The sequence below is a fragment of the Vanellus vanellus genome (assembly GCF_965231255.1).
Source record: "Vanellus vanellus genome assembly, chromosome: 18".
NCBI lineage: Eukaryota > Metazoa > Chordata > Aves > Charadriiformes > Charadriidae > Vanellus > Vanellus vanellus.
In genome coordinates this window covers 7,737,037-7,754,787 of record NC_138923.1, presented here as the reverse complement: position 1 = coordinate 7,754,787, position 17,751 = coordinate 7,737,037, and the positions used below count along the sequence as shown (strand labels likewise).

At 43.6% G+C, this 17,751-nt stretch overlaps 1 protein-coding gene across 1 annotated transcript in view; it reads right to left on the bottom strand.

Annotated features, from left to right (window-relative positions):
* Nucleotides 1-2,843: 2,843 nt before the first annotated feature.
* PRRC2B (proline rich coiled-coil 2B) overlaps nt 2,844-17,751 on the bottom strand; it is a 44,499-nt gene continuing 29,591 nt past the window's right edge. Inside the window, exons 18-33 of the mRNA XM_082492839.1 lie at nt 16,624-16,823; nt 15,644-15,789; nt 15,015-15,156; nt 14,303-14,385; nt 13,414-13,602; nt 13,080-13,274; nt 12,558-12,644; nt 11,467-11,571; nt 10,649-10,841; nt 9,285-9,382; nt 8,507-8,634; nt 7,168-7,408; nt 5,527-5,703; nt 4,762-4,853; nt 4,058-4,178; nt 2,844-3,606 (exon numbers count right to left, since the gene is read on the bottom strand). Of these exons, the coding sequence (XP_082348965.1) occupies nt 3,466-3,606; nt 4,058-4,178; nt 4,762-4,853; nt 5,527-5,703; nt 7,168-7,408; nt 8,507-8,634; nt 9,285-9,382; nt 10,649-10,841; nt 11,467-11,571; nt 12,558-12,644; nt 13,080-13,274; nt 13,414-13,602; nt 14,303-14,385; nt 15,015-15,156; nt 15,644-15,789; nt 16,624-16,823 (2,338 nt within the window). The 3' untranslated portion in view covers nt 2,844-3,465. The remainder of the gene's footprint in view (nt 3,607-4,057; nt 4,179-4,761; nt 4,854-5,526; nt 5,704-7,167; nt 7,409-8,506; nt 8,635-9,284; nt 9,383-10,648; nt 10,842-11,466; nt 11,572-12,557; nt 12,645-13,079; nt 13,275-13,413; nt 13,603-14,302; nt 14,386-15,014; nt 15,157-15,643; nt 15,790-16,623; nt 16,824-17,751) is intronic.

Here is a 17,751-nt window from a genome sequence, read left to right as displayed (position 1 = left end):
AGCTAAAAGCAGGCTGAACTGGAAAGCAGCACTGAATGCAGCTGCTAGGCCATGAATCACTGTGTATAAGAACTGATTACACGTGTGCTTCAGACCTTCAGCTGAACAAAAAGCAGCAAAGTCAGCCTCTGAATATTTCTGCTTCACCCATTGTTGCTGAAAATATGGATTCCACCTCTCCCTCCCACTGCACCTTTCTTAGCAGAAGGAGCCTGCAATTTGGTACCTGATTTCCAGCCAAAGCAAAAGCAACTCGCAAAAGAATAAATCATTAAGACCCAACTGTTCAATAGTGGAGACGGCAAGCAGAATTATCCCCCTATAAACCATATCCACGTTCTATACATCTCCGTTCTCCTCTTCCCCAAGCTGAATTGGTATCAGCATATCAGCACCCCTGGCATTTCTGCACCTTGAGGATCAGAGAGATCATCTTTTGAGTCAAGAGCACCACAAACTGCACTAACCTTGTACCAGCTTTAAACAAACAAACAAAAATATATGCCAGAGAAGAACATTGCACCTAGGAAATTTGGGCTCTAAAACTGCTTTCCATCACACAAAACTCCTTTAAGTGAAAGAGAGCCTTGCCAACTACAGCTGACAGTCACGCAAAGGTGAGGAATGGAATGAAGCTCACATGCATTTCTTGGCCTTTCCTGCACAGAATAATTCAGACATAATATATAAATAGAGCAGTGAAACAATTACTTTTTCACCTAGACCTACAACATCAAATACGTATAAATAAATTCTAGTGTTTTATTCTGTTCGGGGAAGGAATGGAGGGGTTAAAAGAGAAAGAAGGGTGACCTTTTTCAACAGGAAGTATTGTAGTTCTGATGGCATTTACACCAGAGGGACTGCAATAACTTGTAGCTAGCAATAACCCAGTTTCTCCCAACACATTTGACCATTTTAAAGTCATATAGGTGGGAGGAAAGAGGTTAGTGTCTTTGTAAAGCTTAAGTAGTGTGTCTAGAGTAGGAAAGAGATGAGAAGGGGGGGGGGGGATCGGATAAGTCTCTTTAGCCATTACAGTTAGATTCTGGGCTGATACTAGCTAGGGCCAGCTGGGCAGAAGGATAATTTAAAAAAAGAAAAACCAGACAATTCTGTTGTTCATGATATTCCAAGGAAAAAAAAAAAACCAAAACAAAAAACAAAAAAAAAACCACAAAACAGAAAGGGGGGTGGGATGACTTACTGGTGGAGCATCTTTGGAAAATGCTGGGAGCAAGACTAGCAGATGAGGATGGAGGACTGGAAGATGTCTGAAGGCTGGGGAAGTATTTGTTGCTAAATCTCAAACCCTGTACTTTAAGGAGGACACTAGAGAGATGCTGGCACACTCTGCTCTGAAGTTAAAAATCCATAAAACATGAGGAAAAAAAGAGCTTTTATTTTTCTTAAAGTACCATCCTACCCCTTTCCCTTTGGGTTCTCTGCCATGGTCAATGGGGACACCTGTGGAGAGGGGACATTACTATGTCTAAGTTAGTTTAGGTTTCTAAGCTCTTTAAAGCTACTGTATAAAATTCTTATTTATACCTAGCTTAAAACTTCAAATGCATCCCTAGAAAGTTATGAAGGATCTTTCCTAGAAAAGGGGGGTGGGGGAAGCAAACGAAGAAACAGGAACACCTTTCAGATCCCTTCCCAAATACATTCTTTGTTCAAAATATCTTCTTTGGAACCACCAACAAATGACTTGCTGCCACCTAGCAGAGGCAGAGGGCACAGCCAGTTAGCAAGCTATCATCTCCTGCAGAAATGAAGTTTTCTTTCCCTCACTTCAGAGTGACCAGCCTACTTTACATTTTGAAAGAGCTAAACAACACAAACCAAGTTAGCTGAAAGCAGCTGAGTTTACTTTAGACTACTGTCAGCTGAAGGACTCCAAGCACTTTCAGGAACTTCTAAGTCCATCCTAAAATCTATACACACAGACACACGCACACACACATAAACCAAAACCAAACAACCAAAGAAATAAAAACCCAACCCCCTCCCACTGGGACCTTCCTTTCATAGATCAACAAATATTGGTAAGAAAGTGTAAGGTGATGACACTGTATACACACTATATGCAACTGCATCAAAAGTAAAGAACCCTTTGCTGTTCATCTGGGGAAGGAGAGTAAAAGGATGATTCCACACTGCCTCCGTAACCATGCGCTTCCAACACAAAAAAAGGAGGTTCCAAGTGTGTGAAAATGGCTGCTTTGCAAAGGGGCTCCCTTACTGATGCGTTTCTATGCAAATTTTACAAAAGGCCATGAGTTAGAGGAACAGAAAGCAAGATCTAGGGAAAAAGGAGAAGAGCAAAGCTTCGGAGTGCAATCCCAAGGGATGAACACAATATAGAACAAGTCTCAGGAGACACAAAGAATTAGAGCGGCCAAGGTAGGGAGCATAAGAGAGCATCACAACTACAAAAAGTAGTCCGTACAGACCCGTTGGCTCTAGCCAACTCTTCTGACCCATGCACAGTAAAGAGATTTTTTTTCTTAACAGATTTTACATGTTGTAAATCTATGATGTACATTTTGTTGTGTGTTTGGCAGTCACTAAAAAATCCCAAACCCACAAACAAAACCAAAACCTAGATCCAGATGAGCTTGCAACAGAAATTTGGTGGGTTTTTTTCCTTAAAACGAAAATGCCACATTTTGTTGTGCACAAGGCACCCCAAAGCTACAATTAAAAGTGGTGCAAGTTTCAAGATTAATGCACTGATCTACTATATACCTTTAGTACATATTTACTTCTAATGCAAGCACAGTTTCTAGCTTAAAACAAAACTGAAAAATTAATGAATGCCATAACTGTCCTGTTTTTTAAAATCAAATAATCTGTAAGGCTAAATCATCTGGAGAAAAATATACCCAAACTCACTCAATTTAGAAGTTATGATTCTCAACATAGCACAGAACCATATATAAAACTAAGCAGAGTTTTGTCAGAACATAATTTTAGCTGAAGGGAATTCTCTTCTGGAAGCAGAAAGAAGGGGGCATGAAATAAGAGAACATATAAAAGTTCTGCTATAAACAAAGATATAGCTTTTTTGTAAAAACCTCAGCTGCCTTTAAAATGAAAAACCTCAAACTAACCCCTCTCCCCTAGTTGCCACTCTGCTGAGACAGAAATAGGGAAGGAGAAGGATGGGCTTTGCCAAGTGAGCAATCACAGCTAACTGTGGATGGGGCATGGGGGGGGAAAAATAAAATGGCTCGAGCCACTTAAAAGTCACATGGTTGGTTTGTTTTAAAGCAAGCAGGTCAATGTCATATCCACTGTTTCAAGCTGCTTTGTTGGGAGAGGGGCTTGGATGATGTCACTGTAGTCAGTCAATATGGGGCAGGGAGTAGATCCGGCGAGATTTTCAGGAGATCCAGTGGGCTCCAGTCTAAGCTGCAGTGCCTCTCAGGCAGCAGGACCAGCTGGGCATCAAAGGTGCTCCTAGGCCTTGCTTTCCTCCACTTTGACTGCCTGAGGTTTGATCGCTCCTGTGCGCACTGGTTTCATCTGGTTTGTGGAGGCTGTTTCTTGCAGCTTTACTGCTCCCAGGTTGGCTTTATTTTCATCCACCCGCTGCTTTGCCTTTTGATATACAGAAACAAAGCATTAGCTAGCACAGAAACCTCAAGCTAGATACAAAAAACAAACTGTGACCTTCATTCATGCAAGACATCAAATTTGCTCCAAAACCCAGGTATTTCTTCTATTCTATCACCCTAAAACACCTCATGTGTAAGGATCTCAAATGATCTCACAAGTCCAGCAATGCAAATAACCCATAAAAACTCAACAACAAACAACATGGACACTACAAAACAGGTAATCCCCTAATTTTTCCTGACTTTCAAATCACACAGCATTACTCTTGGACTCAGTATAACACCCACCCACTCCCCCTGCAGGGAAAATAACAGCTCCCACATACAGATTCAGTACACAGCCTTTCTGTTACTCCTCTTAAGTCCAAGGCACAAGTGTGACAGTGTAGAAAAGCAGATACTGTTGGGTCAAACAAAGTACTGATCTACACTACCTGTTGTACATAGTGTCCTTGCACAGAGCCCATACTAACTGCTGGTCCAGCCGGCTTCCCGCTTGGGCTGGCAGAGCTAGGCCTGGAAATCGAAGAGTCGACAATATTCATGGAGTAAATTCTACAATGGAATGAGAACCTTATTCATGTGTGAAAGAAAAAAAAAAAAGACAGCAGAAAGCAGCAGTAGACACAGCACGAGTCTGCTGTGCAAATCAGTGAGCTCCCAAGCCCAGAAGACAACACATGGATTGGTTAGGAGAAAAAAAAAAAAAAAAAAGTAATTGCATGTCCCAAAAGGCTCAATGACCTGAAGGTTTGGTACATCTAGACATTAGCCCCTCTCATCTTGAGAGGACCATGCTGGAAACTAAAATGTTTATTCAGTGATCCTCAAATTTTCTACCTTAACAAGGAACACACAAAAGCACACACCAATTCCAATTTCTCTTTCAGACTCAGTAAATAACTTTATGCACTTCCCATAAGCACAAAGGGCCAAGTCAGGTACACGCTGGCCCACACCCAAAAATGAAAGGCATGATCATGGATTTTGATACAAGTATTTGACTACCGTAAGCACATTCTACATGTGAAAACCCAAGCGTATCTTGTACAGGGACGATGCATGCACCATGTCACTGCAAAAGGGAACATTACTTCCCCACTCTGACTACAGAGGCCAAGTTCTGTAAATGTTTTACCTGTACGTATGTGGTGCTGGTACAGACCCTCCAGAGGACATATTCTGTTTACCATCGGAGAAATGAAACCCTTTCATTTCCATTTGGGAGGACTACAGAGGAAGATGAGTGAGACAGAGTATCACCGTTGCATTCACAAACCACTCATTACTTCAAATAAACAATTAAGCCAAATCTTTGCCCTTCTACCCATTGTGCCCATTAAAAGAAGAAACATTTTTCAGGTGAAGGGAGGCTTGTAAGTGAAATAACCTGCTTATATTAAACCAACAAGCCAGCAGCACAAGCAAATACAGAACCTGGAAGCTAACTGCTGTGCTCTCTCCCCTATAATAGACAAATTTATGATACGAATCCATCAAACCAGACATGACATTAATATACCTACTCAAATGTACAAGCTTCACAACAGTGTGAAATATCTGGGCAGTATTCCAACTGTGTCTGGAGCTCACCACCCCTCAAGCATTCTGGGGAAACCTGTGTAAACATGTAATAAGACTGGAGACTCCAAACTGGATCAAGGCAGGATGTGGCTCCCTGGAAACAGAATGATGACCAGCAGCAAAACCTGAAAAACTGCTGGCCTGTGCTTTGGAGATGAGGGGAAAAGGGCTCCTTCAATTTAACACCAGTCCTTGGCTTTGGTATTTAAGGATCCCAAACAAGCCAGTCTCCCCTTTAACAAGCAAGATCAAGGGGTGAAACTTCAATGCAGTAGGGGTTAATAAATGCCAAGACAAGCATGCGGGAGTTAATCCTTACCTCCCTGCTGGTAGCAAGAACAGAAGGCTGGGATCCAGGAGGGAGGATTCTTCGGGGAGCTCCTACAGGCAGGTTTTGCCCCTGAGGGAGCTGGATGGACTGTGGTAGAATTAGGGGCTGCTGGCCAGAGCCGTAGCGGGGCAGAGGAAGCTGGGAGCCAGGCACAGGCATTGTTAGCTGTGTGATAAGGACATGTAGTTACTTAACGGCAGTAAGAGTCTTGTGTTTGACACACTGTCTCCTAATATGCTGAAAGCACAGCACTGCTAAAAGGAAGCTCACAAACAACACAGTCTGGCACAGAATAAATGCAAATCAGTGTAACAGAGGGACTTTCATACTGAAATGCATGTTCTGGTAGTGCTGCCAACACCCTATCAGCTGGGCTTTCCACATGGCATCAAATTAACATAACTGCACTCCGACATAGGCAAGGAGGAAAGCACTAGAACCTTCATCCAGTTCTCCAGTCTTCCTCATGGTCACTGCATGAGTGTGTTTTCTCTTGATATGATGGCAACGTCAGACAGCTCAATGTCAGGTGTTTAGTTTGCAGCTTTCATACCCAAACCAGAAAGTCTGCTACACATGCATGCCAAAGCATTCTGGGGGCTGGACCTCCACAGTAAGCGATGCTGACCTCAGCAATATGTTCTGCAGTGAGCTTCAAACTGATGATGGTAGCAATTAAGAGTAATTTAAAAAAAACGCAGCTCAGGACTCAAGAGCCTCCTGTTCCCCCCAATTCATCTAGCAGTTCTCACAATTGCTGTCTTTGGGAGGTTCTATGACACCACTTTGTAATAAATAAAAAAAAAATAAATCTAAGGCTGACACAAGAGACCAAGTTAATAGCTTATGATGGATAAAGCATTTCTTCAGATATTTCCTTTACCTCTCTATTTTCCTCAGCTAAGTTACTTTCAGGATTAACTATTTTTAAATCAGTCACAATGTAAAAATCCCACTTTAAACAAAAAACCAAAAACTTAACATGTTGCACAAAATAAATGTAAGATGAGTTTAATAAAAGTATCAAATTTCTCCAGAGAATCAGAACATGTGTCCACAAATACAGCTACGCTCACAGTAGGACTCAATGTCTTTATCTGAACCATGCTTTACAAAAACGTTTTCACACAATGGAATTCTTGTTAAGATGATCAGCAGAAGTTGCAAATAAGATCTGGATAATAAATGAATTGAGAAGACAGATGAGCTTTTAATAAAAGGTCCTAGTTACCCTGGAAGCTGAGTTCAATCTGGAAACAATTGTGATTCGGCTCTCAGAAGAGGTACTTTTAAGACAACTATTGCATCGTTGCCTCCTATGCATGAAGCATTGCAAGGTTTGATCTGCGTGAAACATCTATGTTGAGGGCAAGGACTTCCAAGTTACAAAGTGACATCTCAGCAGGGACAGACATGTAATTAGCAAGAATCTCATTAAATAAGGTGCTGCTTGTTTGAAACAATGGTTCACAGAACAGAGCCTCTTGGGGAATTCTTTTCCTCTTTACAGACAGCCTAGTTCACACAAACACATGACTTGGCACAAACACTAGTTTCAACCCAGTCTCAGAAACAAGTGGCTGTGAAAAAGCCTGGACAAGGGAGTGGCTTGCAAGCCCTGCTCCTAACCTGTGTAAGCTGAGAGTCCATCATCTGGGAAGCTCCCATACCAGCCGCCTGGTTTATCTGGCCTTCATAAACCAGCGTCTGACTTCCATTCATGGGCTGATAGGGGGACCCAGACTGGGTTTTCACCACCTCCAAGGGCTGCATGCCTGGGAAGGCAGAATATGGAGGCTTCAGAGCAGTGCCTCCTGTCAGGACCATGGTGCTGGGCTGAGACAGACTGGGGTGCATATACACCTGAGACCTGGAGAAGAAAAACAGACTCAAGTCATTATGCAGGAAACCTTTGGCAACTATACATGCGCACACACTCTGCCAAGCCATATCTGGCCTGCCATCAGCAAGCAGTTCTCTGACTCTACTAAATCGACAGCTTAGAAATAAGCTGTGATGCCACATTCCATTTTAGCTATAAGGGTTTTTACTTCCACTTTTCATCCCTTACAGCCATGTCTTTGCGTTGCAGGAATATTCAACAGAATGACATTGTGTCCTATCCAAAATTTATGTATCAATAACCTGCACAATAAGCTCTGGTTTAATAGTAAGGGAGGATTCAGGTTACCAGAACTCTGCAGTTTTGCAAACAGGAAAGAATCAGAAGTTACAGATTCAAATAGCTCTAGCAAAATAAGGGTTTTTTTTAAACCTCAATGTCTAGGTTTTTGTGGCCTTGAAGGACTATTCTGATCATTTGCTCTCATCTCATGCAGGAAAGGGGGAGTACAGAGTATGACTCCCACAGTCAGCCCAATTCTGAAATGGATGTCTCATTCCTTCGAGTCTAGTAAGCAGTTCCTGTAGCCAAGTACTGTTGCTGTTACACTTGCGTTTGATTTCCTAATTTGAATCTTAGATTTTTTTCTCCAAAGTGCAGGTATTTATTCTGTTCTTGTCTTCTGTTTTGTATCTAATAAAAAGCATTATTTAATTTGCTACGCAGATACTCAGCTCTGATCAAGCTCTCTCTTTGTCTTCTCCCCAGTAGTAAGCCAAATAGAGTAAGCTGTAAGCTCTGGGTTTCTCACTAAGGAGTTTGCTTGCCAGCCCACAAACCTCTTCTACAACAAGATTTACCTCACCATTTGAAAGGGTAGGTAGAACAACTGAATGTAATTTTCCAGGGATGGTCTTTGCCATTGTCCTACAAAGAAACATGCTACAGAGAGCCTTATGTGCCCGGTATCTGTGCTCTCCACCCTGGCAACGTTACTAGGGGAAGGAAGCAGGATGTCAGCAAAGGGGGAAGAGAAGACAAGTGTGGAGTATCTGATCAATGTACATGGCCTTCAGGAACAGAAGAGTTCAAACCACAAGGAAATTAAAAACTGGAAGCAGTTACCTGAAGGGCTGTATGGAGCTGTACATCTCCTGGGATTGGGAAACAGGCAGACCACCCCTCAGCCCAAGCTGAGCTTGGGCCTGTAAGGATGTGTGGAGGGAAATGGGAATCTGTTGAGCAGCAGCAGCCTGCAGAAGAAATTAAGATGACTGAGAGGTACAAGAAGAGCCAGAAACTCTCCCAGGCTGTTAAAAATCCATCAGCTTCCTCCATGAATCAATCTGCCATAATTACCTATACCACGCCTTTACCAAGCCCCTGCATCATTCCACAGAACAGCAACACACTGTCAGGGGAAGATACTGCATAGGCACCCAAGAGGGAAGACCAGTGCCTGCAAGAGGCATCTCAAGGACACATGAAGGGACCAACGTGCTACACACACAGAACAGGCACTGAAAATCCCAGCTCTCACTTGCCTGCACTCTTACCGTGAAAGGGCTCTCCCCAACCCTATTTTCTAAGGCTAGTGAGATTGCTCATTGGTATTGACTGGCTGCGGAATTTACTGAGTCACTTTACCTCACACAGATGCCTCAGCATCTGCTTCAGTTAAACCCAGTCCAAAGGCACTGATACAAAAGGGGAAAACCCCCTCAACTCCCTCCCTTCAATTTCACTAACCTGTGACACCCACTGGGAAGCAGCATTCAAGGAACCTAAAGGGAGCCACATCTAAGCTCCTTTGGGCTATCAGAGAGATAAATGACTCCTCACTTCCTAAATGCCAGCCTGAAGGGTCCTTGAGAAACCACTAGCTAATTGTATTTTCCCTTACCTGTTGGTAGCTTTGCTGCTGAGGTATTGTCTGAGGGACCAGGCGAGGCTGACTTGCAAACACATGACCATCCAGATACAGGGGTGGAATATGGTTACCTAAACATCAGAGAAGGCAGGCTGTAAATTCAAGCTACAGGAAGATACAGGCACAGTACACCGCAAAGACCTGCAGGTCAAGACTATTTCCTACCTCTCAGCAACCATTTCAGCAAGTCAACACATAGTACCCATTCAGAAGAGCCTGTAAAGCTCTTAAGTCCACATACCAAAGCCAGCAGCCCACTTACAGTAGCAGACTTGCAGAGAATTAATCGTACCTTTCTGTAAGAGGCTAAATGTAAACCTAGGTTTCCCACCTCCACAAAAAAAGTCAGAGACACTAACAGTTCAGGAATTGATGAGCTGCACTCTGAACTGTTCCTAAACGCCAGAAACCTGCTCTGCAATTATCTTGTCTTTGCAGCTAGGAGGGACAGAAAGAGCAAACATGGTGTTTGAGACCTTAACTCGAGATCTAAATGCTAAAGATCTAATTAGAAACTGCTGTGCCATTTTTGTGGTTCTGTGCAGATCTGAACCACAGGATTTACAAGCAAAATTAGGAGGGGCATGGGGAAGGGTATCACCTGACTTGGAACAACCTGTTTTCCAGGTGGAACCTAGTAAGAGTTACTACAGTGGCCAACTCACTATCACTTCTGCCCAACGTATTCCACTCCATCCTTGAATTGAAGAATGGGAAGGATAGTGCATGCATGAGAGGTCCTTTGGGATCCAGGAGTCAGAGAATCCAAGTACATTTCCTTCTTCCAGATGCTCTCTGTAATTATACATGCTATCTACCATGACTGAGCTTAAGCTTTCCCTCTAACTCAAACATAGTGACCCCCTCCCATCTCCTGGGGTTTTGCAAACTGTAAGCAAGTTGTTATGTACAAAGAGCAGAAGGTGCTTAGAACTTGTGACTTAAATAGCAAAATGAGCAGAGGAATGGCTGATATTGATATTGGGACTGTTGAAGTCTCTCAGCCATAGGTTTCTTCACTTCCCTTCTATTCTATTGAACACACAGTGAAGGGTAAACAGGATCTACTGAGATATCAGAGAGACTTGCTGCTACGCAGGGAAAGTAATTCTTGTGCTAAGTTTATACCAGTCACAGTCAAGTAGCATTCTCTAAAGTGAGGAGACGGTCCCTCTTTCTCTCTTGCCTCAGTTGTTGTTAAGAATTTGTTAAATACCAGCTAGACAGTTACTTTACATGGAAGCTCTTCTCACCATGCTCTTGTCTACTAGAACCTGAGGATGATTCCTAGATACCAACCAGACAATGCAAATACTGCTGCCACAGTTTGCAGGTACCTGGAATAGATGCAGAAGGTGCTACGGACGCCACAGGCATAGGAGGCATAGAAACTCCACCAAAAGAGCTGTAGCTGACACCGTTGGAAGCTCCAACACTGGAAGGAGGCTGGATGCCTGAGCCTGCGCCTCCTGGGGAGTTCTGTTCTGGTAAACTAGGAGAGTTTTCCCAAGCTTTACGAGCAGACTCCATCTATGGAAATGAAGGACAATAACTACAGACAGTTCAAATGGGGAGGAACATACTGAAGCCTAGAGTTGCTCATCTATGACCTATTGGTTCAAATTCCATCTAGTCTAGCCAAAGCAGGAAACTTGCAGGTCTCAGGTCAAGGGGTTTCACACCAATTTCCAATAGGCAAGCATCCTTCACTCAGTCCCCCTTGGTATTTGCTGAGCTTTTTGGGTTTGAGGTGGCAGTGTTTTTTGGTTTGGTTTATTTTGGATTTTTCTGTTGTTGTTTGTATATTTGGGTTTTTTTTGTTTGCTCTGGGGGTTTTTTGCCCCCTTTTCTTTTTCTTCTTTAAACCATCAGGCACCTAGGATCCCTGACCAGCCATCTTACTCAGCTACTGAAATAGTAGGAAAGCTCTGCTGCACTTGTTCTACAATTGGTGAGCACTTCAGCATCCAGGACTGTTGAAACACACACCTTCCACACATGATAAATAGATATATGCACAACTTTTACAGAAGCCAATTAAAGATTTAGCAGTACTTAACAAAACCCTCTGTGAAAGATCTCTCCATCCTCACTACTCTGGCCATGGAGACATGGCACCCACACCTAGGACAAACACACATGCCAGCTTGCTTACCTTAAGAGTAAGGTCTGCAGTGGGGAAGGACATTGGGTTCAGGCCAATGCACCGCTGGAGGTGATGATCTCTTCGTAGAATGGGAATGGACTGTGTTAACCCTGCCTGAGGGGAGATTTGTAAGTGGTGAATACTTTATAAACTCTTCTGAGAATGTCATGAGCTACCAAGGCTGACAGATCCTCAGCTGGCAGCTCTAGCAACTACACCCCAAAGGATTCAATCCTCGGTGGTACTGCAGGAGTTAAGGCCCACATTCAACAGTGATCCGTTCTGCTGTTGGAATAAATGATGCTTCAGTGATGTGCAATGACACCCTCTATATCAAGTTACACCAGCTTCCACTTAACCATCAATTTGACCCAGTAACTTCAATTTGCAGAAGAGTTCCCCCGCCTGTCCCATATTTGGAACTTACCTAAATTTCAGGCAAAACCTGTTTCCGAAAGAGCACTTCTGAAAAGAAACACCCTCTAACACAAAACACCAAAATCAAACAGCCTACAAGCTCAAAGACATTTCAAAAGCAGCTTTGTGAGTTTCTCACATAGCTGTCCATAGCTGAGCTACAAGCTGGGCTTTCAGTGTGCTCACTCTTTCACATATAATAATGAAATACCCAGATGGATGGAATAAACTATGAAACCTCCAAAAGGACCCAACTTATAAAAGTTACAGATCTCTGCCTTGCTGTGGCAGATGAGACCTTCCAAGGAAGCTGGCAGTCCAGGCCTAAGAACACCACTATCCGCATCATGCCCATTACCAGCACTCTTTTGTATCTCCTAGGAGGACAATGGTGATCTCAGATCTGCAATACCTCTTGCTATACGCAGGTCACTGAATGATAATGGAGTTGCTCCCTATGTCACTGCTGAGCTAGTGATGCTCATTTTATCAAGGTACCTTGAGGGCACAGATTTCCATTATGGATTTTAGTCACATGTGCTGCCTAAGCATTAAGTGTGAAGTCAACTGCAAAGAAATATGCTTGCTCCCTTTGGTAGTATCTGAGGTTTAACTAAGGGAACATTTCCAATGAATCAATGCCAAAAAAAAAAAAAAAAAAGAGAGAAAAAAAAAATACTTACATTACTGGCCAAAGCATCCTGCAACTTGGTGACAGGGTTAGCTGCAGTGCCAGAGGCAGAACCAGGTGGCAAGCTGAAGTCAGAGTCCTGAAAAATCAAAACATACAAAATTCAAATCCAAGTCCAAGGGCCACCCGTCTGCTTCTCATGGTTAATGACTTTAGCCTGATTCATGACACTAGAAACTAAAGACTGTCCTCCAGTAAGCCTTGCTGGAAGAGAACAAAAAGACACTTCTCATCACTCAGCAGCAGGCAACCCCCAGAGGCACACAAAGACGTAGATGACCATAATTTTGTCCCTCACCTCTGTTACCACCCCAGCTGGTCCTTGGGACAATATTTCCAAGAAGATATTATGTGTTTGCCAAAACATCTTAAGAACCTGGTTTGTGTCAGTAACGAAATCTGAGTCAAATCTACAGCTGGAAGCTTGCTCTAAATAATCCTTCTGCCTCAAACCACCTTTCATATCTCAACAAGCTCAAACCACCAAGAAGATAAAATTAAATTCAATCCTCACTTTAGGATTTACTCCAAATTCAATGGGTGGCACAGGAAGTACGGAATCCACGTGAATTTCCACCCCATTAACAGGGGGAATATTCCCTTCCAGCCGTTCCGTTCCCTCCGAACCCTTTCTGTTTTTCAGGGAGCGTTCGTTGCCGATTGGTCCAGGCTTGTGTTCCTTGTTCTGTCCTGAGCCTTGATCTGAATCCTTAACAGGAAAGCAGAGAGGCTGAGACACAAAGACTGAATAACTCAATCTCAAGCCTTAAAAATGCTATCAAGAACAACACAACCACTTCACAAGGTCTCTCACTATGTGCTCTGGCTTGGCTGCAAATCCAGATTACCTTTTTATCAGATTGCTTCTGCACTTGCTCCTTCTGGCAGTCAGGCTTTGGGTCCACCAGGCCAGCCCCATTCATCTCCTCTGGTTTGAGGGTGCCATATGGAGAACTGCGCTGAGAGGAGGTAGCGGAGGATTCCCGAGACTCCGCGCTCAAGTCAATGCCACTATCCCCCTGGCTGCCTTTAAAACCCTGCTATGCAAAGCACGAAATGTGTTAAAGCCCCGGACTCCGACCCAGCTCCACAAAGGAGGAAAAAAATCCCAGAAAACAGCAAGACCATGTCCCCTTTTCAAACCACATTCTTGGTTAACTGCAAAGGAGTTGGGCCTGACCTGCAGCATCCCTTGGCTGCTGCTTCAGCTCTACACAACCTTGAGACAGGTTAACCAATGCACCAACCAGACAATGGCTTTAGAATAAGGAAAGAGTGTCCCACACAGCAACTAGGCTGAGATTGCCAGCCTCATTTCACTTGCGACCCAAACCAGATTTGAACTCCGGTCTCCAGAGGTGAAGCATTCAGGAACCTTCTCTGCCCTCTCTGCATTAAGGCTATAGCTACACACTGCTCACAGGCATGAGGCACACAATCATGACCTATGGGATTCCGCCATCCTCAACCACACTCTACGTCCAGTTAGGAGCATAATCCTGGAATAGCTCTACCAGTTACTCCAGATTTATACCCACATGTAACACCAAGCAGCGCTTGGCTGTCTAGGCCAAGATTTGAGCAGCATCAAGCTAAAAATCAGAACTGCAAAGAGTTTAAAATTGCACAAGCAGAGCTGAGAGTTGCTAAGCACAGATGGAGCAATGAGAAGCATAAGCCACCTACGTTAATATTTTATACACACAATACCTGAATGGCACATTGGGTGCCACTTACCTCAGTAGTGCTAGATTCAGTACCATTAAAGGTATTTACAGGCTTGCTCCAAGAATCACTGCCAGGCGACTGAACAGAAAGAGCTGGAAGGGAACAGAGAGTAGGGTTCATCTGCTTGAAAAACAACTGTGAGCACACCTTGTACATCATGCACATTACACTACTAACTTTCCATTTCTAGACACAAGATAGGATATTTTCACTGCCTCAGAAAGCTAGTGTTGCCCAATCAGCTGAGATATGATACAGCACTGAGAATACAGGGTATGGAGAGCAAGGATAGAGAACAGGGAAGAAATTTCTTGGGGAACGCGAAAACAATAGGAGAAAGAAAGGGCAGAGATAGAAACAAGGGAGGCACTAGCTATTCAGTGCTAGAGGATGAGAAAACAGAGGAAGGCAAAATAAGAAAATGGTTGAAGTATATCTAGCCCAACAGGCTAGAAAATTCCATATAGTGGGATCTTGATATTATACAAAGACTCAAGAAATAGATTAGGAGACTGACATGGTCAACAACAGGAGGAGGACGGTTGAACAGTACAACTTTGAACAGATGCTACTCCAGATGTCTGCTAGCTCCCCTCCCACTTCCAGCATCAGACAAGAGAAGGTTGTTGTCTCTTAAGCACAGACGCCCTGTCCTTCCTGCACACACCAGAGGATTTCCTAGCTTTGTGAAACACGTTGGAAGAAACAGACCCCAACTTACCTGGGCTGTTGCTCTCCCAGATCTCTGTGCCCAGGCTGTTTCCAGACACTGTTACATCACTTTGCTCCAAGCACAAACTGTTCTGCTTCTTAGCAAATCGAGGAGGAATGCGAGACTGAAGGACACGGGCCTTAGCTGGCGCCTGAGAGAGAAAAGGCACAGGCTCTAAGACCTGTCACTACAATGGGCTTACACAGCCTGCTCCTGGCAAGTTCGAACCCTGGATTTCTAAACGCTGTAATGTAAAAAGTCCCTACTCATGCAACAGGAGCAGAGGTCCTCCTCCACTGCTCACTGCTGCCCAATATCCCACCAACTACAGTCAGCATTTGGCTTAGTGAGCCAAGTCGCTTTGGATGAGGATCACTTTAGAAAACCCGCCTTAACTCACCAGTAACAATTATGCTAGAAAACAAGAACAGTCAGAAATCTAACCATCCATCTTTTTCAGACCGATGGCCCCTGCCCATCAAAGCCAAAATATGTTTCCTGGGCTTAATACAGGATTTGTCCTACTTTGGCCAACTGCATGTTTTTCTGCTCATCCAAACACTTTTTGGGGCCCTGTTCCTCTGACTGCAGTCCAAACAGCTTATCACATTAAGCTTTTTCTGCCCCCTACTCCTCACCTGAGCAGCCTGCTCCTTCTTCCTGCGCTCCTCTTCCAGCAAACGACGCTGCTTTTTAGTAAGAACCTCAATGAAGCCTTCACCTGCCATAGAACCTACTTCATTCTCTTCTGCTGTGTTCGACACCCGATTATCAATGATGGTACCTGAACAAAGCATATATGGGGAAGAAATTGTGCACGTGTGAAAGCATATAACGCTTTATAATTGCACTAATTTAAAGAGTGCATTCCAAATAGGACCCAGGCTACAGGCAAACCAGTTCAGCCAGCAGCTCTGCAGCTATGCTTTGAAAACTAAGCCATGGTAGTCTGTTGACATCTACCAGTCACTTTATCCTGCAGGGCTTTGCTCTCTTCTGCCTCAAGATGAGCACACTTCAGCTGGGAGAGCTTGTGAATGTTAGCCGTGTGGTAACTTGGGTAACTTTAGGTGTAGTATCAGTTGAAACAAAGGTCACACCTTTCCAAATATAGCAAGGACAAAGCAGGCACAGGCACTTTTGAAAACACACATCACTTCTGGATGTAAAACCTCAGGTCTACGAATGGCAAAAAGCTGAGTCATGCCCTGATGCCAGTGGTTTCAGAGATACTCATTTCTTGCCTCCTTGCCATGAGCTCAGACTCAAATTCCCCGCTCTGTACGCTCTTTTAACTTCCTTCACAGTACATAAGGTATTTTGAGCTTGAAATTTAACACCTTAGAAATATGGAAAAGCCTCATTTCTCCCTAAAACCAAAGCTTCTATAGAAGAAACATTAGAGAGACTGTCAGATCTGGCTGAAAGTTTGGGTTTAAAATTTAAAACCATCTTTGTGTTCCATGTTTTCCCTATTTAGATACACTTTTGTTTGTGTAAATAAATGGAAAGTAATATAAGCTGATATTTAACATTACACTGGATTCAATCAGCCTGGCTTGAAGTCACCACAATGTATTATCCCTTTCAGGAAATAACTTAATTTTAAGCCACTCACTTCCATAACTCAGTTCAAACTGTGACAGGGCCTCTCCCTTCTCGCTTGCTCTTTGCACAGTGGATTTGGGCTCCTTCTCTGTCTTTTTACCTGGCCCCTCAGCACTCTCTGAGTTGGCATGGGAAGCCCTATCCAAGCTGTAAATGGAGTGGCTACTCCCACCACTGGTGTTGCCAAGACCCCCTCCTTCTTCTGGAGATCTACAAGGAAAGAAGGAACAGGAATTAGATTTGTCACTAGAAGATGAGTAAAAGTAGCAAGAAAAAAACATATGTGCTATATTTTCTTTGCCAGGTTTCTAATCACATCTCATCCTTCCCCAGCCTTTGCTCAACTGAAGCAGACATTAAATTCTGAGCACGCAGACCATTACAAGGGTGTTACTGGGGAAGTGGGATGGAAACAGAACAATACCTGTACTCATAAGTCATCCAACATGCTGCCTCTGCAACAACCTAATACCCCAGCTTGTCCCCACGGGAAGGGCTCTGTGCTTCTGTACAGTGTCTCCTACCCTCCTGAGACACTGCTCTAACAGCTCCCCTGGTGCTCTTTGCAATTAACACAAATTTCTTGGCAAGGACCAGGTGAGGGAAAGGGAGATGGGGAGAGGCTGACAACATTGAGAAAAAAAAAATAATAGTTTTTCCATTTTGCTTCCCCCCAGATGTATTCACCTCTTTGATCACCATCCACACATCATTCCCCAGCATTCAACTCACAAAAGAGACACATGGGGGAGGAAAGTTTCCCCTTTTGCTTACTTTCCCTTTCTACCTGCAAGCGTCTTTCCAGACAACCAGCTCTCCTCTTATTTCCATATAAACTAGTATTAGTTATTACATCCAGGAACTGGGGGACATGGGTCATAAGAGGACAGAAAAAAAAAGAACAAGTTGCCTATTTATCAGTGCTTTAAACCCAATACAATGTAGCTGCACAACACCCTTTTTCTCCTTTTCCTGTTAAAGGAAGAGAGTAACAAGCAAGTTGTCAAACTAGCCCAGGACCAAGGCCCACCTAACCCAGTGTTCTGTTGATCATCAGATTTTTCACAAGACCCTCGCAACGAAATACTTAATCCCTAGTGTCAGAGTTGTCTTAAAATACTCTCAGGAGGAACTCCTC